General features: G+C 32.6%; 1 protein-coding gene across 1 annotated transcript in view; it reads right to left on the minus strand.

Moving 5' to 3' along the window:
- Positions 1–19,396, minus strand: part of LOC140058720 (major facilitator superfamily domain-containing protein 4A-like) — a 77,546-nt gene that overhangs the window by 41,927 nt on the left and 16,223 nt on the right. The window contains exons 2-3 of the mRNA XM_072104436.1: positions 8,508–8,703; positions 6,934–7,185 (exon numbers count right to left, since the gene is read on the minus strand). Of these exons, the coding sequence (XP_071960537.1) occupies positions 6,934–7,185; positions 8,508–8,703 (448 nt within the window). The remainder of the gene's footprint in view (positions 1–6,933; positions 7,186–8,507; positions 8,704–19,396) is intronic.

Below are 19,396 nucleotides of genomic sequence, written 5' to 3' on the forward strand. Positions count from 1 at the left end.
ATTGGATTATCGCTGAAATAACCTGCAAATTTGGTGAACATTTTGCCTCGAATTTTTTGTAGCCTGAGGCAAAAGTTAATTGGGTCACGCGAACGGAAATCGGGAATAAGCTGGTATTTGCAACCCCTACGAACAGGCCCTAAGTCACTGTTCTCCAGTGGGAAATGATATTAACATACATTACAATTTTCTTCCTTCGAGTTCAGAGAACTTTGTACGGGCTTTAAATTTAAGGTTAATACTCAAGAAATTAGTCTGATCTAAAATCGGTTGCTATAATGTAAACTACAGTACACAGTTACCATAGTTAGTGTACTATTATTATTAACATATCCCTTTATGATGATGATACACTATACCACACATAGTGTAGGTAACCATGGCGTTCCATTTTTTACGTATAATACACAATAGGTAGGCCTACACGGTTGTCTGGCGGTGTTCTTTGTACGAATCATTCGTGCACCAGCTTGCTGTATGAGTACCATACACGCGTCAATGTGTTTATTTTTCAGGTGAAAATAGGTAATTCATTTGCAACTCTTTATTTACAGACACGTATCCCTCGACGTTGATCGTTGTAACAGTAACAGTATGTCTTTTCTTTTGTTTAATCTCGGCGACAATTACAACTGAATGAAGAGAAAATATGAAATTTCGGGCGACGGCAAAGTTATAACATTTCATGCAGTACGCGCATTCTAGGGGCTGGAACAGTAAAGGTTTCTCTTCTGCAATCCCAGCATTTTGTTTGCTTTGTTAGTAATTTGGTTATATGGGTTGACCATTTTAAAGCATGACTGAGTTCAACACCTAGGTAAGGATGATGTTTTACCTCTTCAAGTGTGGAATTACCCACTTGGTATCTATTTATGATCGGTTTCTTATGTGTAGCTCTCATGGAAAGGCATTTAGCAGGATTGAAGGACATTTGCCAATCTTTTTCCCATTTCTTCAAAAGCATTCAAGTCTGACTAAGAAACTGACTGAGAAATCAGACTATGGCCTAAATTTATTTAGTAAACTTTTTTTAAACTTTTGGCAAAACAATATTTTTGCTAGCGTAAGTAGGGTGCTAAGAAACATGAAAATGTTTTTGAATATGGTCTATATCATTTGTGTACATTGTTTATTTTTTTTATTCCTGAACATTATAATCAATATAAGATGGTGCCATATATGGACAGATACCTGCTAACTGTATTTATTACTAAATAAGTAGGCTATATTTTGAATTAATTTGCTAGCCCTCACAGTATGTTGAGTTATATTTAAAAAGAAAACGTGTATTGGTGATCAAGTGTAACATGTATTGGTGATCAAGTGTAACATTAATAGGTTTTTAAAAATGTATGTAAGCTATGTAATTAAGCATTGGCTATCATAATGTCATAATCTGTAGAAACACTCAAGTTTCAAGCAAGGAAAAGTAGAAACAATGTGGTTTTTGTAGTTGCCTGGCCCTAAAATGCCAGACAATTAAACATCTCATTATTATGCATTAGCAAAAGATTGTGACAGTGTGATAATCAGAAAAATTAACCATTTACATTTTTATATCAGACCAATTAACTGCTAATACTATCACAATAGTAATTAGTTATCCGATTGAATATATATACTTTTTAATGAAATAATTGTATATTTGTGTGTAAAACAACTATGTGATAAAAATACATTTTGCACATCAATTCTGCAATTACATTTTAGAACTTGATCAATTGTTAGGTAGTTGCATTAGCTTATAGGCCTATAGACAAATATTTTGGAAATCATCTGTGAAATTAATGTTATATTATTTAATATATATCTAAATAGATTACATGTTAAAGGAGTTTACATAGCATTACTTGAATGCCTTTGAGCCTGCTATAAATGAGCCCATGACAACATGATTCAAAAGTATTGCTATGTGAATTAATATAATGATCAATCGAAGATACATTATATAACCTATCGTTACAAAGTTTTGTAATTTTAGACTTAAGTTTGAATATCAATAATGAATATTTTGTTAAGGTTATGTAGTTCATTACAAATGAAACCACAAATAGTAAGTATTTTTTGCATCTGTGTCTAAACTAGATATATATATCGAACTTGGGGAATTACTATTCATTTTGATCTTTGGAGAATACAATGCCCATTTCATCACTAAGTCCTGTACTATCACACAGTACTATTACTGTCATGGTTATCACACATTCTAGTACTAGTACTGTCATGGTTATCACACATTCTAGTACTAGTACTGTCATGGTTATCACACATTCTAGTACTAGTACTGTCATGGTTATCACACATTCTAGTACCATTTCACACATCCTATACTACTGCACTACTGTCAAGGTAATATCACACACGTCCTAGACGCAGAGTCCGGACACATTTCATGAGAGCAGTAACTAAGGTACTTAGGTTAAAACGGCACGGTCGGTACTGGCACCTATCACAGTACTTTCATGAAATTATCCATGGAGTAAAGAATAAGAGGAGGCACAACACGGCCTAGCTATCCAGTTAATCCAATTAGTATCACGCGGTAGTGCTTAAGCATAGGGTAATAAACTTCCCATAACGATCCTTTGAAGAACATCCTGTTTACCCGTGCAGCTCGCTGCAGAGTCGGCTCTGATTACGTAACACCCTAATTAAGGAAGAAGCCAGGCATGACATCGGTGACAAAAAAAGTAAACAGAGGCTGCGCAGTAGTTTCTAATACATCATAGTGAAGCATGACCTTTGTGCAGTTGTTCATTGTTCTTTGAGCTTTTTTCTCGAAAAAACCGTTTAAAAATCGAGTAAATTTTCACGGAGATATCGCAGTTTTTATACCAGCTAACAAATTAATCATATTTTTTATCAAGCCATAGACGTAAAATTATATAATTTGTTCTCATGAATATTCAAAAATATACGTATATTAGAATTCCAACGACACAATTTCTTATTTTTATTACTGTATATGACATTTAATTTATGTTTCAGTCTATATTATGACCGTTTAGCAAAACTAAAATTCTTCTATTTTAGTCGGATATTGTATAATTAAATTATTTATGATATTAATATCATAAAATATATGATTTTTACGATCACATACTTAGAGTTCAGTGAAATTGTAGGACTTAAATTATATATCGTTTAACGATTTGTGGCTACACATAGGCCTACTACATAGTAGTTCGTAATATACTATTATTTAATAAATAGCCTAAATAAGGATAATATTTAATCCCATAATGATGGACATATTTAGTGCATACCGTAACCGGTAGGCCTAATAGGTTCAGGCATAGGCGCGCCTATAGTAACAATAAACAATATCAATAATAATAATAGGTTTTTTTATGTAGGTCTATATTAATATATTAATAATTGTAATAACGTTAGAAAACAAATAGTAGTAATATTTTATTAAAGAAGAGATTAATCAATTAGTTTTAGTTTTCGGTTGGTCGTTATTATATAATATGGTATAAAATGGTACGGTACTACGAGAATATTCGTTTAGTATCAACCCATAACAACAACTACAAATTATATGTGTTGGTTAAAAATTCAATTACAAATATAGTCTATGCTCTTTTGTAATTATAAGCCATTGTTTAAAAGGATTATGTACAGTTCGGTACATAGCGGTTAATCGTAAAATTAAAAAATCGGACATACGAACAATAGATCGCCAACATTATTCGTACCCTTTTGCTGTATTGCGTACGTCGATCACGACTGACGCGGCTGTAAACTTCGCCTGGAAAGTAACTAAGTACACATTCTGGTCCCTGGATGGAACATGATATCACACGTAAACCGCAATGGAGCAGGTCCAATGTTAAACAATTCGTACAAAGGGGAACCGCCAGACAAGTGCGTACCTATTCATTGTTTATTAGATCGCTGGCAATAATGTATGCAAAGTGCAATAGCTCTCCGCGCTCCACCAACGTACTAAAAAAAATGGAACGTCGCGGTTTTTCTAGGCGCTGAAGTTATACGAAGTGAACGTGAATGATTTTTACTGTATATTATATTCCCCGACGAAAAGTACTCGCGTTTCCCAGAGGGGAAGGGGGGGGGTGGGCGAGACGACGAGGGGATACAGCCCCCGTAACCCCCCGCTGGCACCTTATTAAACCCATTAATTCATCATGATTCATGATAAGTTGTCTGGAGAAATTACCAACATTTAGTACACAGTAAACCATATAAATATAATTCCTTTATTGGTGCCGTATAAAACTCGTATTATTAATTTATTAATAAAAGATATATATCCAGTAGAATATATATATAGCGCTGCTTTTTATAAACATTAATAAACAAGGTCGGAATACAAGTTCAGTAGGTCTACAAACAGTATAGTACACCTTTCACGCTTGAACGCACATCGCCTAGCAAGAGTATTGTGACGTCCTAATACGCATGTGTACTAACACCAAAATTGACCGCGGGCAGTAAACATTGTACTCTTTGCTAATTGGGTTACGTAACGGCAGTGTTTAGCACCTATTAAATACTCATTACAAGCATAGCCTTAAGCAAGCGGTAAACACGATGAACTGACTGAACTATTCAAGTTGTGTCTCCTCTTATTCTTTACTCCATGAATTATCGCTCTACTGTCATATTGACAGTTTTTAACAACATGAAGACTTTGATGTTTTGCATATGAATAAAACTCATCTTCATTCGCACAACGACCTGTGAATATGGGAAATGGGCATAATATGAAAAGTAATCATTTCTAGTGCCAAGTGAAGAAATTAATAACATATTATAATTGCCTATTATGACATTGACATGAGAACTGAGGCTGAAATTCATCAGAATGTGTATGTTAAGCTCTATTTTGATTCTGATACATAAGAGAATTAATAAACATTTTATTTTTACAACAAAACATTATTATTGTTTATAAAAAATATTGTGATAAAACAAATTAGCATCAATGAAAAATGTTACCGAAGAAGAGTATCGTAACATGGAAGAATCATTACATTCCTGCAAAATGATTAAGAAAACAAATGGTAAATCTAAAGTTATGTTTTTAATTTAAAAGCCAAACAATAAGAAACCTATTTATTACCCAATATGCATGATTAAACAAATTCTAGCTAGGCCTAGTATCTAGGCCCAAGGTATTCCATGATTTGTTTATACGAGCGACGTATGTTGCATGCGGGACATATGCATTGGGTTCTGCACTTCCAGTTGAAACAAAAGTACATTGTGCAACTGTTGGCTGAATTACACTGTTATGTAACGTTAATGTTGACACGCTTCTACAAAAACTCCCTATTATCACAAATGGTCAACTTGAGTTAACCTTATTTTTGTATTGTTTGTTTTTCTTATAAAGTTATGTATAAACAAAATGTTATAAAAACTGCTGTCATATTTGCTGCCATTCTTCCGCATCCTTTCACATTCAAGTGATATTCTAAGTACTTATTGATATTTGTTTTTGGATCAAATAAATAGTTCTGACTCCCTTACTTTTACTTTACAAAAATGGCCTGCGAAAATATCTGTAATATATATCAAAATAATTGTATAAACTATGAACATCGGAGTACACAAGTAGATGTAGTTTTAATTGAGATATTAAGTGTGTAGTAGACTACACGATTCAGTAACTTTTTTGTTGGTCCGGTGGGGTTTGCTGTTTTTTGGAGGTTTGTAGGGTTTAGCAATTACTTTTTAACCAAAAAATAATGTTTTACCACAAAAATAAGTAGTCGACAACAAAAATGTACACTTTTTAAATTAATTTTGTAGTACACTACACAATCCAGTAACTTTTAAGTTGGTTCAATAGGGTTTGATATGTTTTTTTTGGAACTTTGATGTGTTTAGAAATACCTTGAATCAGCTATATTTACATAAGAGGATATTTCAGTAAATCGCACCTAACTTTTAGAATTTTTATACTTTTGGTACTGATTTTTAACACCTAGTGAAAATCAGTATACTAATTAACTTTTTAACGAATTTAGATTAGATGTGCCCTGAATTTTCAAATGTATAGTTACACACTGTATGTATGGTTCACGCTGAAACATACCACACACAATAATACAAGGATGCTTTGCTGCTCTGTTTACAAGAATTGTTTTTAATTTCTGAATCTCGGTACACAAATCGCTTACAACATTGTAATGGTAAACTATTAAAAAAAGTTATAAAAAATACTATTTTACTTTACTGTATTGGTTGACGGCTATGAATGGAACATTGCAAACTCTTTCCAAGTGTCAATTTACTCAGTGACAAGTACTCACGACAGAAATTTGATCCAGTTTTTTTTTATCTGTGACTACAGTTGATAAAAAAATGTTTAACTTAATTAGTCTATTAGTTTTAAAGGATATTAACACTGCAACAGTTGAATAAAGAATTGTTTCAAAAAAACCTAGCACAATAAGAGGTCTGTCAACTATAGGTAATTTGTTACAGAATAAGAGGTAGCATGTTGATCGCTGAATGTCTTACCGTGTGGTACTGATACTGTATAAATACAAAGTAAAATCAACTGTATTTCCTCAGTTCCATCAAATTCCCGTAGCTAAGTCCAGTCCAGATCAATTATTGTTCATTTTGGTTTATAGTATTATTTATTATTTTTTTGGTTAGTTTCCCAAAATTGTCCCTTAATAGGGCTCTAGTAGTAGTAATTGGAGGAACAGTATCATGTAGTGTGGCAAAGTTTTACACTGAGTCTAAAGTTAGGTTCACGCTATAATCTGTTGTCAAGCGTGAACGACTTAAAGATAGTTTGTCTCAGTATCGCATCGCTCTGTACAGCAACCTACTGAGAACCAGATGATATACAGGATCAGCAACCACTAATTCAATCTCTGGCATCATATGTGACAAATTATCCCTATTACAGAAATTTGAAGGAATTAAAATGTAGACTTCATAGTTTACCTGAATAACTGCCATAATCCAAAAGGCATATCTAACATGGGTTTTATGTTGAGCCTCCTCTAATGTAGCTATTGTTGTATTTGGTGCCTGGGTCACTGCATATCCTGCGGTTACTGTTTGCCGTTCAAACCGGTCAGTCTCATTTGCTTCTGTTTTGTTTTCTATCAAGTTTGTACAATCTTCATTCAGAAGGAACGGTTCAGCTACAATAGGGCTGATAAAAGCTCCAAGACCATAACAAAAATGTAAAGCCTTTAAAACAACAAAAACAAAAATTCAATAAAATTGGTGTCTGACTATTGTTATCAAGCATACAAGCCACAAATTCAGCCTTTTTATATAATAATACTTAATATCTAAATATTAAATACATACACAATACAATGTATTGGATATTTCAGATGAACAATAACTCCTTACAAACATATGTTACCAAATAAACAACATTCATAATTTGTATTTATGATAATCAGGTAACTCCACATATGAATGCTGTGAAATTGGCTGCAGGTTTTGGGTTTTGCATTTTTAAAGGCCCTGTTTCTGCTGCCAATCCCAAATATACCGTATAAATATACCGTATAAATATACCATATAAATATACCGTATATGAAATTCGTGCACCATTTCCGCTGCACATACTTCGTGGGTGGGCTGTAAAAAAGTTGGCTTTCATTACCCAAAATGCATTTCGTGAGACGGAAGTATGGATTGACCTAGAGTCTCGTGTAGTGAGGTTACATGACAAAAACAAAACAATGATGGTTTCTCAAAACGTCGTAGCATTGCTTTCTATTTTAAATCTAATGAGCAGAAGTGGCAACGAATTTACACCGCACAAACAATCTAGAAATGTAGAATGGGCATTGACTAGATTTATGCAAAGAAGACGACGGCGTTTGCCAATAATAAATTCTGCTTTTATTTTGTTTGAGATACTTTTGTAAATCTCGGTATCTCTTCTATTACCATGCAGTCTCCCCCCAACCTTCGCTTCTCCCCACAATTGAATTGCAAAAATAGTTATTTCTTCAGTCCACAGTGATATTTTGATCTGTTGCTTGCTTATACACGTGTGTGTCAATGCAGCAGAAAAACCAAACAAACGCGTCACGCTCTGTTAGTTTTTGACCTCGTGTCATGGGCCGGGTCACATATACGGTATATTTTGAGTGCAGCAGAAACGGGATACGAAATATGAATATACCGTATAATATCCACAAACGATGGGGATATTTATGCGGTATATATACCGCATATATATATACGGTATATTTTTTATGAGACCCATTTCTGCTGCCAAAAAATATATCGTATATAAAATATACCGTATATACACGGTATATTTTTGGCAGCAGAAACAGGGCCAAACAGATAACTTTATGTTGTTAATTGATAAAACAAGAGTTTGAAACCGGCAATGTAGCACTTTATAACATGTAATCTTACTGTGATTTGTACGGTATAAATACCTAAAGACGATGTAGCAAAGCACTTGAAAATTATTTTTTTTTCAATCTTTAGTTTTTATTTCATATATATTTTTATGTGGAAATTCAATATGATTTACTTACCTGTAAAAATGGAGACACCAACTTGCCATATATTTTTAGAAGTGATACGTTAGCGACTGTATCTATAATACCCATGAATATTCCCATTATAGCAAGAACCACAGCCAACATCCACAGCTCATGGCATAAAGGAATTAAAGCTATTGTTACACTGATCATTATCACTGAAATAAACAACAGTGGATCCGGATTTAATCTGAAAAGATAATAATAATAATTATTAGTAAAATACTTTCAGAAAAAAAATTGTAATATTAAACCAATTACTGTAAATAGTATGTAAACAACAAGCGAGTTAGGTGGCCAAGTGCTTAAGACAGTAGAGCCGTCGTACATAGCCATAACACCGGCAAGGTTTTAAGGCTCACTCGCTCAATGGTTCTGGTGGTAGAACAAGTCTTCTCGGATAAGGACTATAAACCGTAGGTTCAGTTGACACATCTAGCTCATTTAAAGAACTAGTACATCATTTGAGATGATTAAGGGGTTACCACGTTGTGCTAGTACTCATCATAACTGGTCCTCTGCAGCCTGCCTTTGAATAACGAAGTTATCCAGTATAAAAAATGAATAAAAATAACTGGATATAATCTTGCGTTGCGACTCTGCACCGCTTTTGTGATGCCAGGCCTCAAATAATAATAACTGAGTACAATCTTGACGGCAAAATTGACTTGTAAGCACGGTTGAGAAATTAAAAATAATTCAGGGCATTTTGAGCATTTCAAAATCTGTCAAGGTTTGTGCATGTGCACAACACGTAGACATGTACAAAGAAGATGTTTGTGCCAGATTTTTGTTTTATAAACCATGTATGATAAGTTTCATGACCCTAATGTGAAATAGCGACACACGTGCACATATAACTTTAAAAGATCACATATAAATTCCAATGGCGAAAACGTGTATCTACGTTCATGGCTAAAATCATGATTTTTAAAATAACTTCAAGTCATATAATAGCAGTTCATTTCAAAGAAAATATTTCAACATGTTACATTTTGCAGTTAAAATTCTAGTTAAAAAATGTGATTATCCATTACATAACAAATTTATTACATTTTAAGAATTATTTAAGTACCTTTTAATTTATATTTTGGTAGTGTACGATGTTTAATTGTTTTTTGTTTGTTTTTAAGAGCTTTAAACAATTTCTTACAGTAAATATATCTTATATACCATAATATAAATAAAAGTTTAATATATATTTACTTGTATAAAAATAATAATGATCCATGTTTATATCAAAAGCTTAAGTGCTAAGATTAAAAAAACACATGTTATTCATTTCGTTTCTGTTCAATAATAGATTGCTAATACAGTATTCAACTATTTTGCTTTTTATAGCTTTAGTGTTACATTTATGTAGTGCTCCTCCTCGTTTGTTTTACAAGATATTTTCGCCTCTATAGGGGTATCCCAAATGATTCTACTGTAATTAATTTTATGTTAACTAAATAATATATCTTGTTTGAAGGTTTGCATGGCGAAGATAAGATAAAATAATATTTAGTAAAAACATAGTAACTTGTATTGAACTATAAAGCTGTTTGTATCTTGTATCTTATCTTTAGAGTGAAGTTATGGATTTGTGTGTCTTGAAGAATACTGTCCATTAAACATGGTGGAAAACAGAGACAGTGAAATTAATTTATTATCATTTTGTAAACAAACAGAGGGAATAGTAAACCAAGACGCTAGATGACGTCACTGAAATAACTGAGTAGGGTTGTATACAGTAATTTTAAACAAAACAAATCTTCCTATGTTGTGTATGCGATGTTGAAAAAGTAAGGCAGTTCAAAAACCATTATTATACAAAATAGCAGTATTTTTACAATCTTCATGTAGAATAGGAAAATCTGAACATTTCATTTAAAGTATTCAATTATACATGTTTGCCTGCTTACCTTAATGGGCAATTTTAGCTAGGCCTACTTGTTTATTAGCATCTCTTTATCTCATTATTTGTAATCATATCAAATTTAATTCTGCATCATTAACTACCATTGAAAACTACTATTGAAAACTACTATTGAAAACTACTATTGAAAACTACTATTGAAAAAATAAATAAATAACGTTTTCTGTAAACATTTTGAGAATGTTTGCTATGTGACATTGTTGACTATCACGTTTGGAAACCAACTTGTTGTGCATGCTGTCTATTACGATGATACTGCATGTTTATATAGTTGGAGAACTTTATTTTAATGACCTAGCTTCCCGACCTAATATTCGTCAATATTTACAATGGTTAAATTGAATAAAATTGAAAAAAATATAAAACAAATAATTTAATATTTGTATTCATTGAATGGAAAAATTCAATATATCTCTGTGTAGAAATATCCTTATTCTACTACTACTGTGTCAAACACTATCTTTAATCAAATCTAAATCTAACTGGCCTTGTGATAATGACCATATTGGTTATTAGCAAATATGGACAGATAAAAGCTGTTGGCAAGGTCACTAAATTGCATTAAATTATTTTTTAAAAATTGCATTTTTATGTTCAATTAAGTGATTCAACATATGTTTTTCTTCATATGATTATAAAATATAAAATACAATTACAGTATTTGACAGTAAATTGTGTATCTTGTGTGGGAACCGTCTTCAATTGTTTGATTGTTCTTCACACAAAGTCAACGGAAGGTAAACAGTAAAGAGTGTTTAGCTTTTTGGATCGCGTCAGTACGCTATATTATAATTATTTAGTTACTAGATTGCATGATATGTACTTTCTGAAATGTTTAACTTGGTGGTTGGAACGTTCAGCGGTAATTTATTCTCTTAATTAACAATAGGCTTACTACACCAGAAGTTATACACAGATAATTAATAAAACAGTATTAATACTGATAATAAAAAATACTGATTATAAAAAATAATACTTTAAGTGACACATATGGACACAGATTGGTTTCATTGTTTCGCCCGCTTTACTGGGACATTCATTTACTTTGCATTGCCATGTCCAAGCCTCCTTACCACACATCACTCACATCCATGACTTATGAAAAAATCTTTTGATACTGCATTTACCAAAACTAATATAAATGACATTATTTTTATTGATGATGACACATAAGGAGATTAGATATTGAAGTGTTTACTTGAAATGCATGATAACATTATGATTGGTAAAAGCTAACAATATTTTTTTCTAGAAATCTGAATGTTACAAAATGACATTCAATATAGTCACAGGCTTTTTATTTTATGCAAATTATATCATATCATCTCCTCAATAAAGCAGGAGTTTTTATTATCACAAAATAAATGTTTAAACTATTCCTTCAATATCACATGATGTAATTATATTCTATTTTTTAGGTTTTTGTTAACTATGATTAACCCTGTGAAGCATTGGCCAATATCCCATACGTGGTATGACTTTTTGAGGTCACTGAAATGCAGTATTTGTAACCATTTTGGATATGCTTGTATAAAGAATCCTTTGGTCACCAGAAAGTTGTGTACTGAACGTGAGATGGGTAGCCTGTCATGATAATTGGTCGGAAAAGACACTTCTCATGCAGCATGCTACCAATGAGTAAAACATCATACTTTTTTCCTTCTCCTCACACACATGGACTATTTAAAGGACAATAACATTTTGTTGCCGTATGTTAGATGCGCATGCTCTGTGCGGAACTACCTATTGTTTTTCAGTAAATGGATTGCGTTCAATTTCAATGTGAACGTACGTCTAGGGAAAGCCTGAAAAAAGGCACAATTTGGGTGAGAAGTCAAATTCAATACTTATGCTCTATATCTATTTACAGCAATTTGTTAAGGAAATTATATATATCAATGTAAATAGGTGATATTGAGTTAAAATCATCAGATGCTATAATGTAAACTACAGTACATGATACCATAGTGTAATATATTAATATTCACTATAATTCTCTATGATGATAATATACTTCATAGCCACACATAAATACTGTAGGTAACTGCAGCGTTCCATTTTCTAATGTAAATCGGAAGGCTATATACTTTATGCATGGTGACTGCCAGTGATTTAAACAATAGGTACGCGGGTGTCTGACGGTGTACTTTGTATAAATCGTTCGTAGCCTAGCTCACTGTAGTGCAGTATTTATGTCAATATCATGTTACATCCAAGGACAAAAAATTCAGATTTATTTTTCAGGTGAAAATCGGTAATTCATTTGCAACTCCTAAATTTACAGACACGTACGCTCATACAGGGAAGAAAGTATGAGTTATTCATGAACGAGTTTACAAATTTTTCAATTTACAAATAACCTTTTGTACTGTAAGGCACATACAGTATTTGGAGGATTATCAGAGATGAGGTGAGGATATTGGGCATGTGAGGGATGTAGGTTCGCAGTCAGTTAAAGGGGGTTCGCTGTAAAGGGGATCAGGTTTGCTAGAACCATAAAAACTGGCCTGTAGTTATGGGTCTTCAGTCTATCTTGTATTGATCCATCTCTATTGCCCATCCATTCCACAGGCTAGTTTTTAGCCTGAATGTGAATGGCTCTTGGCTTAAAAAGACATGATTGTAGTCCCTATGTTTAATAAATACAAGGTGCAATATATATATATTTCTCTTATAAAAAGTAATGGTAATTAAAGTAATGGTTATTAGTTGATAGTTTGTAGCCTAGTAGTTTTTTAAAATACTGTAGTTTATTTAACTGGTACAGTAGGGTGAATATAGCTTAATAATGCTGGAATGCTAGTATATTTTGAATGAGGTTGGCAGATGGGGTATTTGTATTTCTGTCTTTTTAACATAGGCACCATTATGAGTTATCTATCTTTACTGACTACCCATAATGGCTACCCATACAAAAGAAATAAAGACGGCAAAAAACACTTTATATTAACATAAAAGTGTCTAGAGCTTTGAAAGTTGGAACAATTAGTAATAATTTAAAGACTTGTATGATTGCAGCTGAATTGAAGTCACCAAGATTTCTTCAAGTTCCTTTGGGCCATTTACTAATCATCTCATCAGCTAATACATATTCTACACATTGTACATATGATCAATTATATTACAACCCAGCAAATGACAACTCTTATTTCAAACAAAAATTTTGCTCTGCTTTCATCTTCTATTAATCCATTCACTAATATTACCTGCAGTTACAACATTTATGCAATCAGAAAATAACCAGGGTAAATAATCTTAAAATGTATGTATATAGTCCTAAATTTTAATATGCATTCACCAAAAAAGGCACACAATTATGATTCAATATTTTGATGATAAACAAATAAAAAATTGATTTAAACTTTGGTCGCTGTATAACAAATTTAGATTGGGATACAGTGTATGGTGCAAACGATGTTTAAACAATTAAAGCCAATGCCTTTTATAAAATTTTTTCCTCTGGTATAAACAAGTTCTTCTAGTAAAACTACACCCAAATAGTAAGTGTTAGATGACAGATCGTATAAAATACCTAATACTACGATGACAAACAGTGTTTACTAGTGGCAATAAAGTCCTGAGGACAAAATTACGCAACACAATTTACGATAAAAGATATCATTATCGAAATCCTGACGAGATTCCACAAAAAATATTAAAGAAGTTCGCATGCGAAATAAATGGTCCTTAGTGTGACATAATCAATTAAAGCTGGAAAGATTCCAGCAGAATGGAAATGAGCAAACGTAATCCCATTGCCAAAGAAAACCCCATCTACAAATACTGCTCTTCGTCTCATATCTCTCACCCCAACATTGGCCAAAGTAGCGGAACATTTAATAGCTAATCAACTTTTACCATCTATTCACGCTAATTTTGACAAAGATAACTAGAAAGGCAAGTCAACTACCCACTGTCTCATCGATGTTTACCATCAAATTGTGTCAAATGCTGAGAAGTCTGGCAGTATCAGTGGTACTGACTGATTTCTCAAAGACATTTGACTCAATTGATCACAGCGTTTTACCATCTTCAAAACATCGGTGTATCCTCAACGATTCTTCAGTGGGTGGTCAACTTTCTGACCAATAGACAACAGAGCGTTTGGTACAAAGATACCTTCTCCGAGTGGACGTTACTATCTACAAGGTACTATGCTTGCGTTATCAATGATGTTTTTGCCAGATGTAATCTAAAAATTAATATCTGGAAATATGTATCACCTACAGTAACTCTGGGTGAGAGCAATTTTACTAGAAATCCCAGTAGGCTTTAAGTATCTCTTGATGAGTTAGAATCATAGTACTACAAATAAACTGAAACTCAATCCTAGCAAATGCCAAGCAAAGCAAATATATTTTGGTAAAAACACAATTGCACCTCCTATACTAATTACTAAGTATATTAAGTGACAATGCTTTCAATGTTGTTAACTGTGTCAAATTATTAGGAGTGAATTTACAACCTAAAATGGAATGTCCATGTTAACGAATTAATTTGCAAATCAAATCAAAAAATGATCCGTAAGGTCTAAATCGTCAAGAAATGACTACCATATACAAGTCGTATCTTCGGCTCACTATGGGATATTCATGTTCGGTATGGAACGCTGGACTAACACGTGATCACCTTATAAGATTAGAACGTGTCCAAAAGAGTTTATGCAAAATTATCTTGGGAAAAGAATACTGTTAATTATGTAAATGCCTTTTTCACACTCCAACTTCAATCTCTTGAAGATAGAGAACTTTGTTTAAATTTTTTTCAAGCGGACCTATATATCTTTAATTCAATATATCTTTAATATTTCCATGATAAACAAATAAAGTTTGAAATATTGAATTTCATTTATATTAACATAGTTAATTACACTTGTAAGCCAGTTTTGTTGTAGCCTAATGCTTGCTAAATATAAAACCTGTTCATTGGGCTGGGGTAGGAAGACTTCACTTTCATAGTACATTTTCCTTATTGAATCTATCTGAGAATTTCCATGTTATTGATACACCATAATGCAACATTGAAGAGCGATATATAATATTTTATACAATTGACCACAGTATCATAATTCCAATAATTCTCTACAGAATGGTAAATATTTGGAATTAGTTTTCATACAAAATGATAAAAATCAAGATCCACTGAGACACTAAACTATTCATGGCTTTCAACACATTTTTAAAATTTGTAATATAAAATTGATGAAATGTCTTTCCTAGAAAAAGAATATAAAAAAGTATTTAGAAGTAGAATATAAAATTACTAAGTTTTTAAAAGTATTAAATTACATTATTAAAATAATTGCAAATGTAGTTATGAATATATTGCATAATTATTGACACAAATAAAATGTTAATGTTTATTATTATTAAGATGTTGAATCTGAAATGTTCTTTGTATTTCCAGTCACTACAACATAAGTTATTTGACATTCACAACCAAAGACTTCTGGGCAAAAAATATAAAATATGAATATATACTTTAATTCAAATTAGTTTTGAAAATTAATGATAACTTTAATTTGTATATTCTTGTGAAACAGTTCAAAATGTTACCGTACTTAAAGAATGATTAATATAATATTTAAAATAAATTCTATTTCATTAGAAATTCAATCTGTTTTCGATTTCAACTAATCTCTATGCAGAAATTAATAGATAAAATGTTGAATACAAAATAGACATTATGAGTGCAGCTTTAGCCCGCGCCTCAACTACTTTATTGAATTAGTTGAACGAGTTTAATTCAGTCATTCCTCTTGGGAAATACATGTTATATATTAGTGTATCAATTGGTTAATATCCATGTTAATTGCTGATAATTATTATACTGTGAATCATGGCACAAAGATTCATCAAAAATAATTCAAATTTCAAAAGATAATAGGTCAACTTTATTGTTAGCAATGGCAGTATTGAAACCAGCTGTTTCATTAGTATTTATACAGCGAATTTAAAATTTAATATAAAAATCAATACAAATTAATTCCCTGCAGTAAACTCTGCATTATAAAAGGTTATGGTAATTAACAACGTATAATTAATACATTTTTGCATTATTGCAAATGAATTTATTTCTTGCCAAGTATTTTAATAAAAACGCCACAATCAAAGACATGGGAAGAATACATCTACCGGTACATACTTTTTCGTCATATACTTCATAACTGAGATAAAGTTCAAAGAGATTGGAAACAATCATAGCTAATATGCAGGATTTGACAAGGGGTTTTCAGGCCTAGGATCCAGGGGCCTGCTTAAAAAGGGTCCCAAGGAGTCAAATGCCTATAATAGGCCTACATATTATGTATTTACAATATAAACATTTGTTGAGGAAAAAATATTAACCGCCTATTTAGCAATTGTCAGTTCTTTTTGATCTCCAATGTTTTTAGCTCTTAGATAGCTCTTTGTTATGCAAATTGTGTTTACTAGGAAGTGTAGACGATGGTTCTCGCCCTCCGATCCGAAAATAAACCAAAAACTAAAATGGCTATATAGCCACTAACGGCCAACTTAGTTGAAACCAGGAAGTTGCAAGGTGAACATGTGAACTTATCGTGAACCCGGAAATTACTTCAACCCGCGTATAATTGAAATTGAAGTGAAAATATACTGATGAAATCATAAATTTTGTTAAAAAACTCTTTACAATATCTTCCTAAGATAGATATATGGAACAATAGCGTAGTACTGAACACTAATGTTATCAAATCTACGTTTCGCGGTACATCTAAGATAGAAAAGGTAGGTATCCAAGGCGGAGATTTGTACCGAAGTTTTTGCATTGTGCTTGCCTATTAATTAATTAACCATAATTTATATATAGATTGTAAAAGAAGTGTCTGTGTTGTGTCCCAGCAGACAGGAAGGTGTTCCTAGTTTAAATTTAATAATTGGTTTGTACTTTAGAGAATGCGGATTAATACTAATACTTATGGGAAAGGGTGTGTATATTTCAATTTACTAAGATCATTATGATGCACATACTATAGTCACGGATTTGAAGGCATGTATAATCATATTCAGTGGTAAACCAGAATGCCAATTACTTGCCTAGGTATCATAATAGCAGGCCCGTAGCTAGCACACTAATATAAACAGCACAGGTTAGTTTTAAATAGTTTCAGAAGAATGTCCAATCTAAAATAGTCTTTTTTTTATTCAATGGGAGAAATTAACAACGTACAATAAAATAATAAGTGGAACCAATCAACAATCTTCAAGAATTAAAATGATTGACTGTCTAAATTAATTTTATTCATGATTAGGGGCATGGGGAATATTGCAAAATTAACCACCTCAATCTCAAATTCAAATTTCAAGGGACACGATTCATGATTTTTCACTTGCTGTCATTATGACAACATTTTAAAATTAAACTTTCAGAAGACTATAATGTTGTTACAAGTCATTCAAAGAACATGTGATTGCAGCAACAACAATTTCAAATCCAATTTTCAATTTCAAAGAATTGAAAAAAATAATTATCAATACCAAATGGAATATTAACAATTTCTAAATAGAAATGTTATTCTTTATTTTATGAGCTGGTATTATGTAATAAGTATAGTTTTCACTGAATCAAGATGAAAACTAAAAAGCCAATCTGAGAGTGCATACCTCCGCCTACTGTAAAATTCTTCTATACCGGAAAGTGTGTGTCTTAATGCTGTGTGTGATTGAGGCTAATTTCACTACAAACATGTGCATGCGAGTTTGGTGTAAAGGTTATGTAAACCTGCCTTTCAACTAACAATAGCTTCAACCAACAAACAATAGAACAGAAACGCGAAAAACTTGTACATTAAATCTAATTATGGTTTAAAATTACAAATCACAAAATATAATTCTTGCCTCTTGTACAAAAATGAAGTTTTTTGGACAAGTAGTTCTCGAGAAAATACAATTTTAGTTTACTCCTGCTTTAAGATTGCTCACCGGCTTTTGAAATTTCTGTCCTATCTTTTAACACTAGCAAGTCTGAAAATAATTTTAAAAAGTGGTCCAGAATTGGGACCGTTGTCCAGATTGCCTCCAAAATTTAATGGAATGGTCCTTGACCACATATCTATCTGTATTTTCATTTTGGGAAAGATTTTCTACTAAACTACTTTTTGAGTAATCCTGCTAACAAACAAACACACGCGATCGATTAAATATACCTCCTTGGCGGTAAATTAATAGTTCCTCAGACATACTCAGGGGAGGATTCAGGATTGTAGAGAGTCTACACCAACTCAGCCCCATGGTTAGGCCAGACTCAGCCCCATGGTTAGGCCAGACTCAGCCCCGTGGTTAGGCCAGACTCAGCCCCATGGTTAGGCCAGACTCAGCCCCATGGTTAGGCCAGACTCAGCCACATGGTTAGGCCAGACTCAGCCACATGGTTAGGCCAGACTCAGCCCCATGGTTAGGCCAGACTCAGCCCCATGGTTAGGCCAGACTCAGCCCCATGGTTAGGCCAGACTCAGCCCCATGGTTAGACCAGAGTTGAGGCGAAAATATGACAATTCTAATGGTCAGAAATAGCACTCTTACATTATTATAAATGTATTAACAATTGAATTGATTAAATTTGAAACTGAGGTACTGGCCTATTAAAAGGTGACATTTTCCCTTATATTTTGAGGATTTATTTTTAAAGGCAACAGAAATAGGAATTTTAAATACTGTAAGGCCCAAAATTTTCTTTGCAAAATTTGCTACACACCACAAGCTAGGCGTACGCATAATTACTTTATGGACACATTACAACTCATTATGTGATTTAATGGACAAAGGATTCATCAAGCAAGTACACTATACATTTCATAACAAATTACCAAAGCAATGTTGTAAGCTTTTTTATTCCAATTTGAACATTATTTTAGCGATCAATCCTCCAACGGCGCCACATGTGCCAATCGCTGTCAATCCTCCCACGGCGCCACATGTGCCAATCGCTGTCAGGAGAAATGTTATCA

This window comes from Antedon mediterranea, chromosome 9 (assembly GCF_964355755.1).
Source record: "Antedon mediterranea chromosome 9, ecAntMedi1.1, whole genome shotgun sequence".
Classification (NCBI taxonomy): domain Eukaryota; kingdom Metazoa; phylum Echinodermata; class Crinoidea; order Comatulida; family Antedonidae; genus Antedon; species Antedon mediterranea.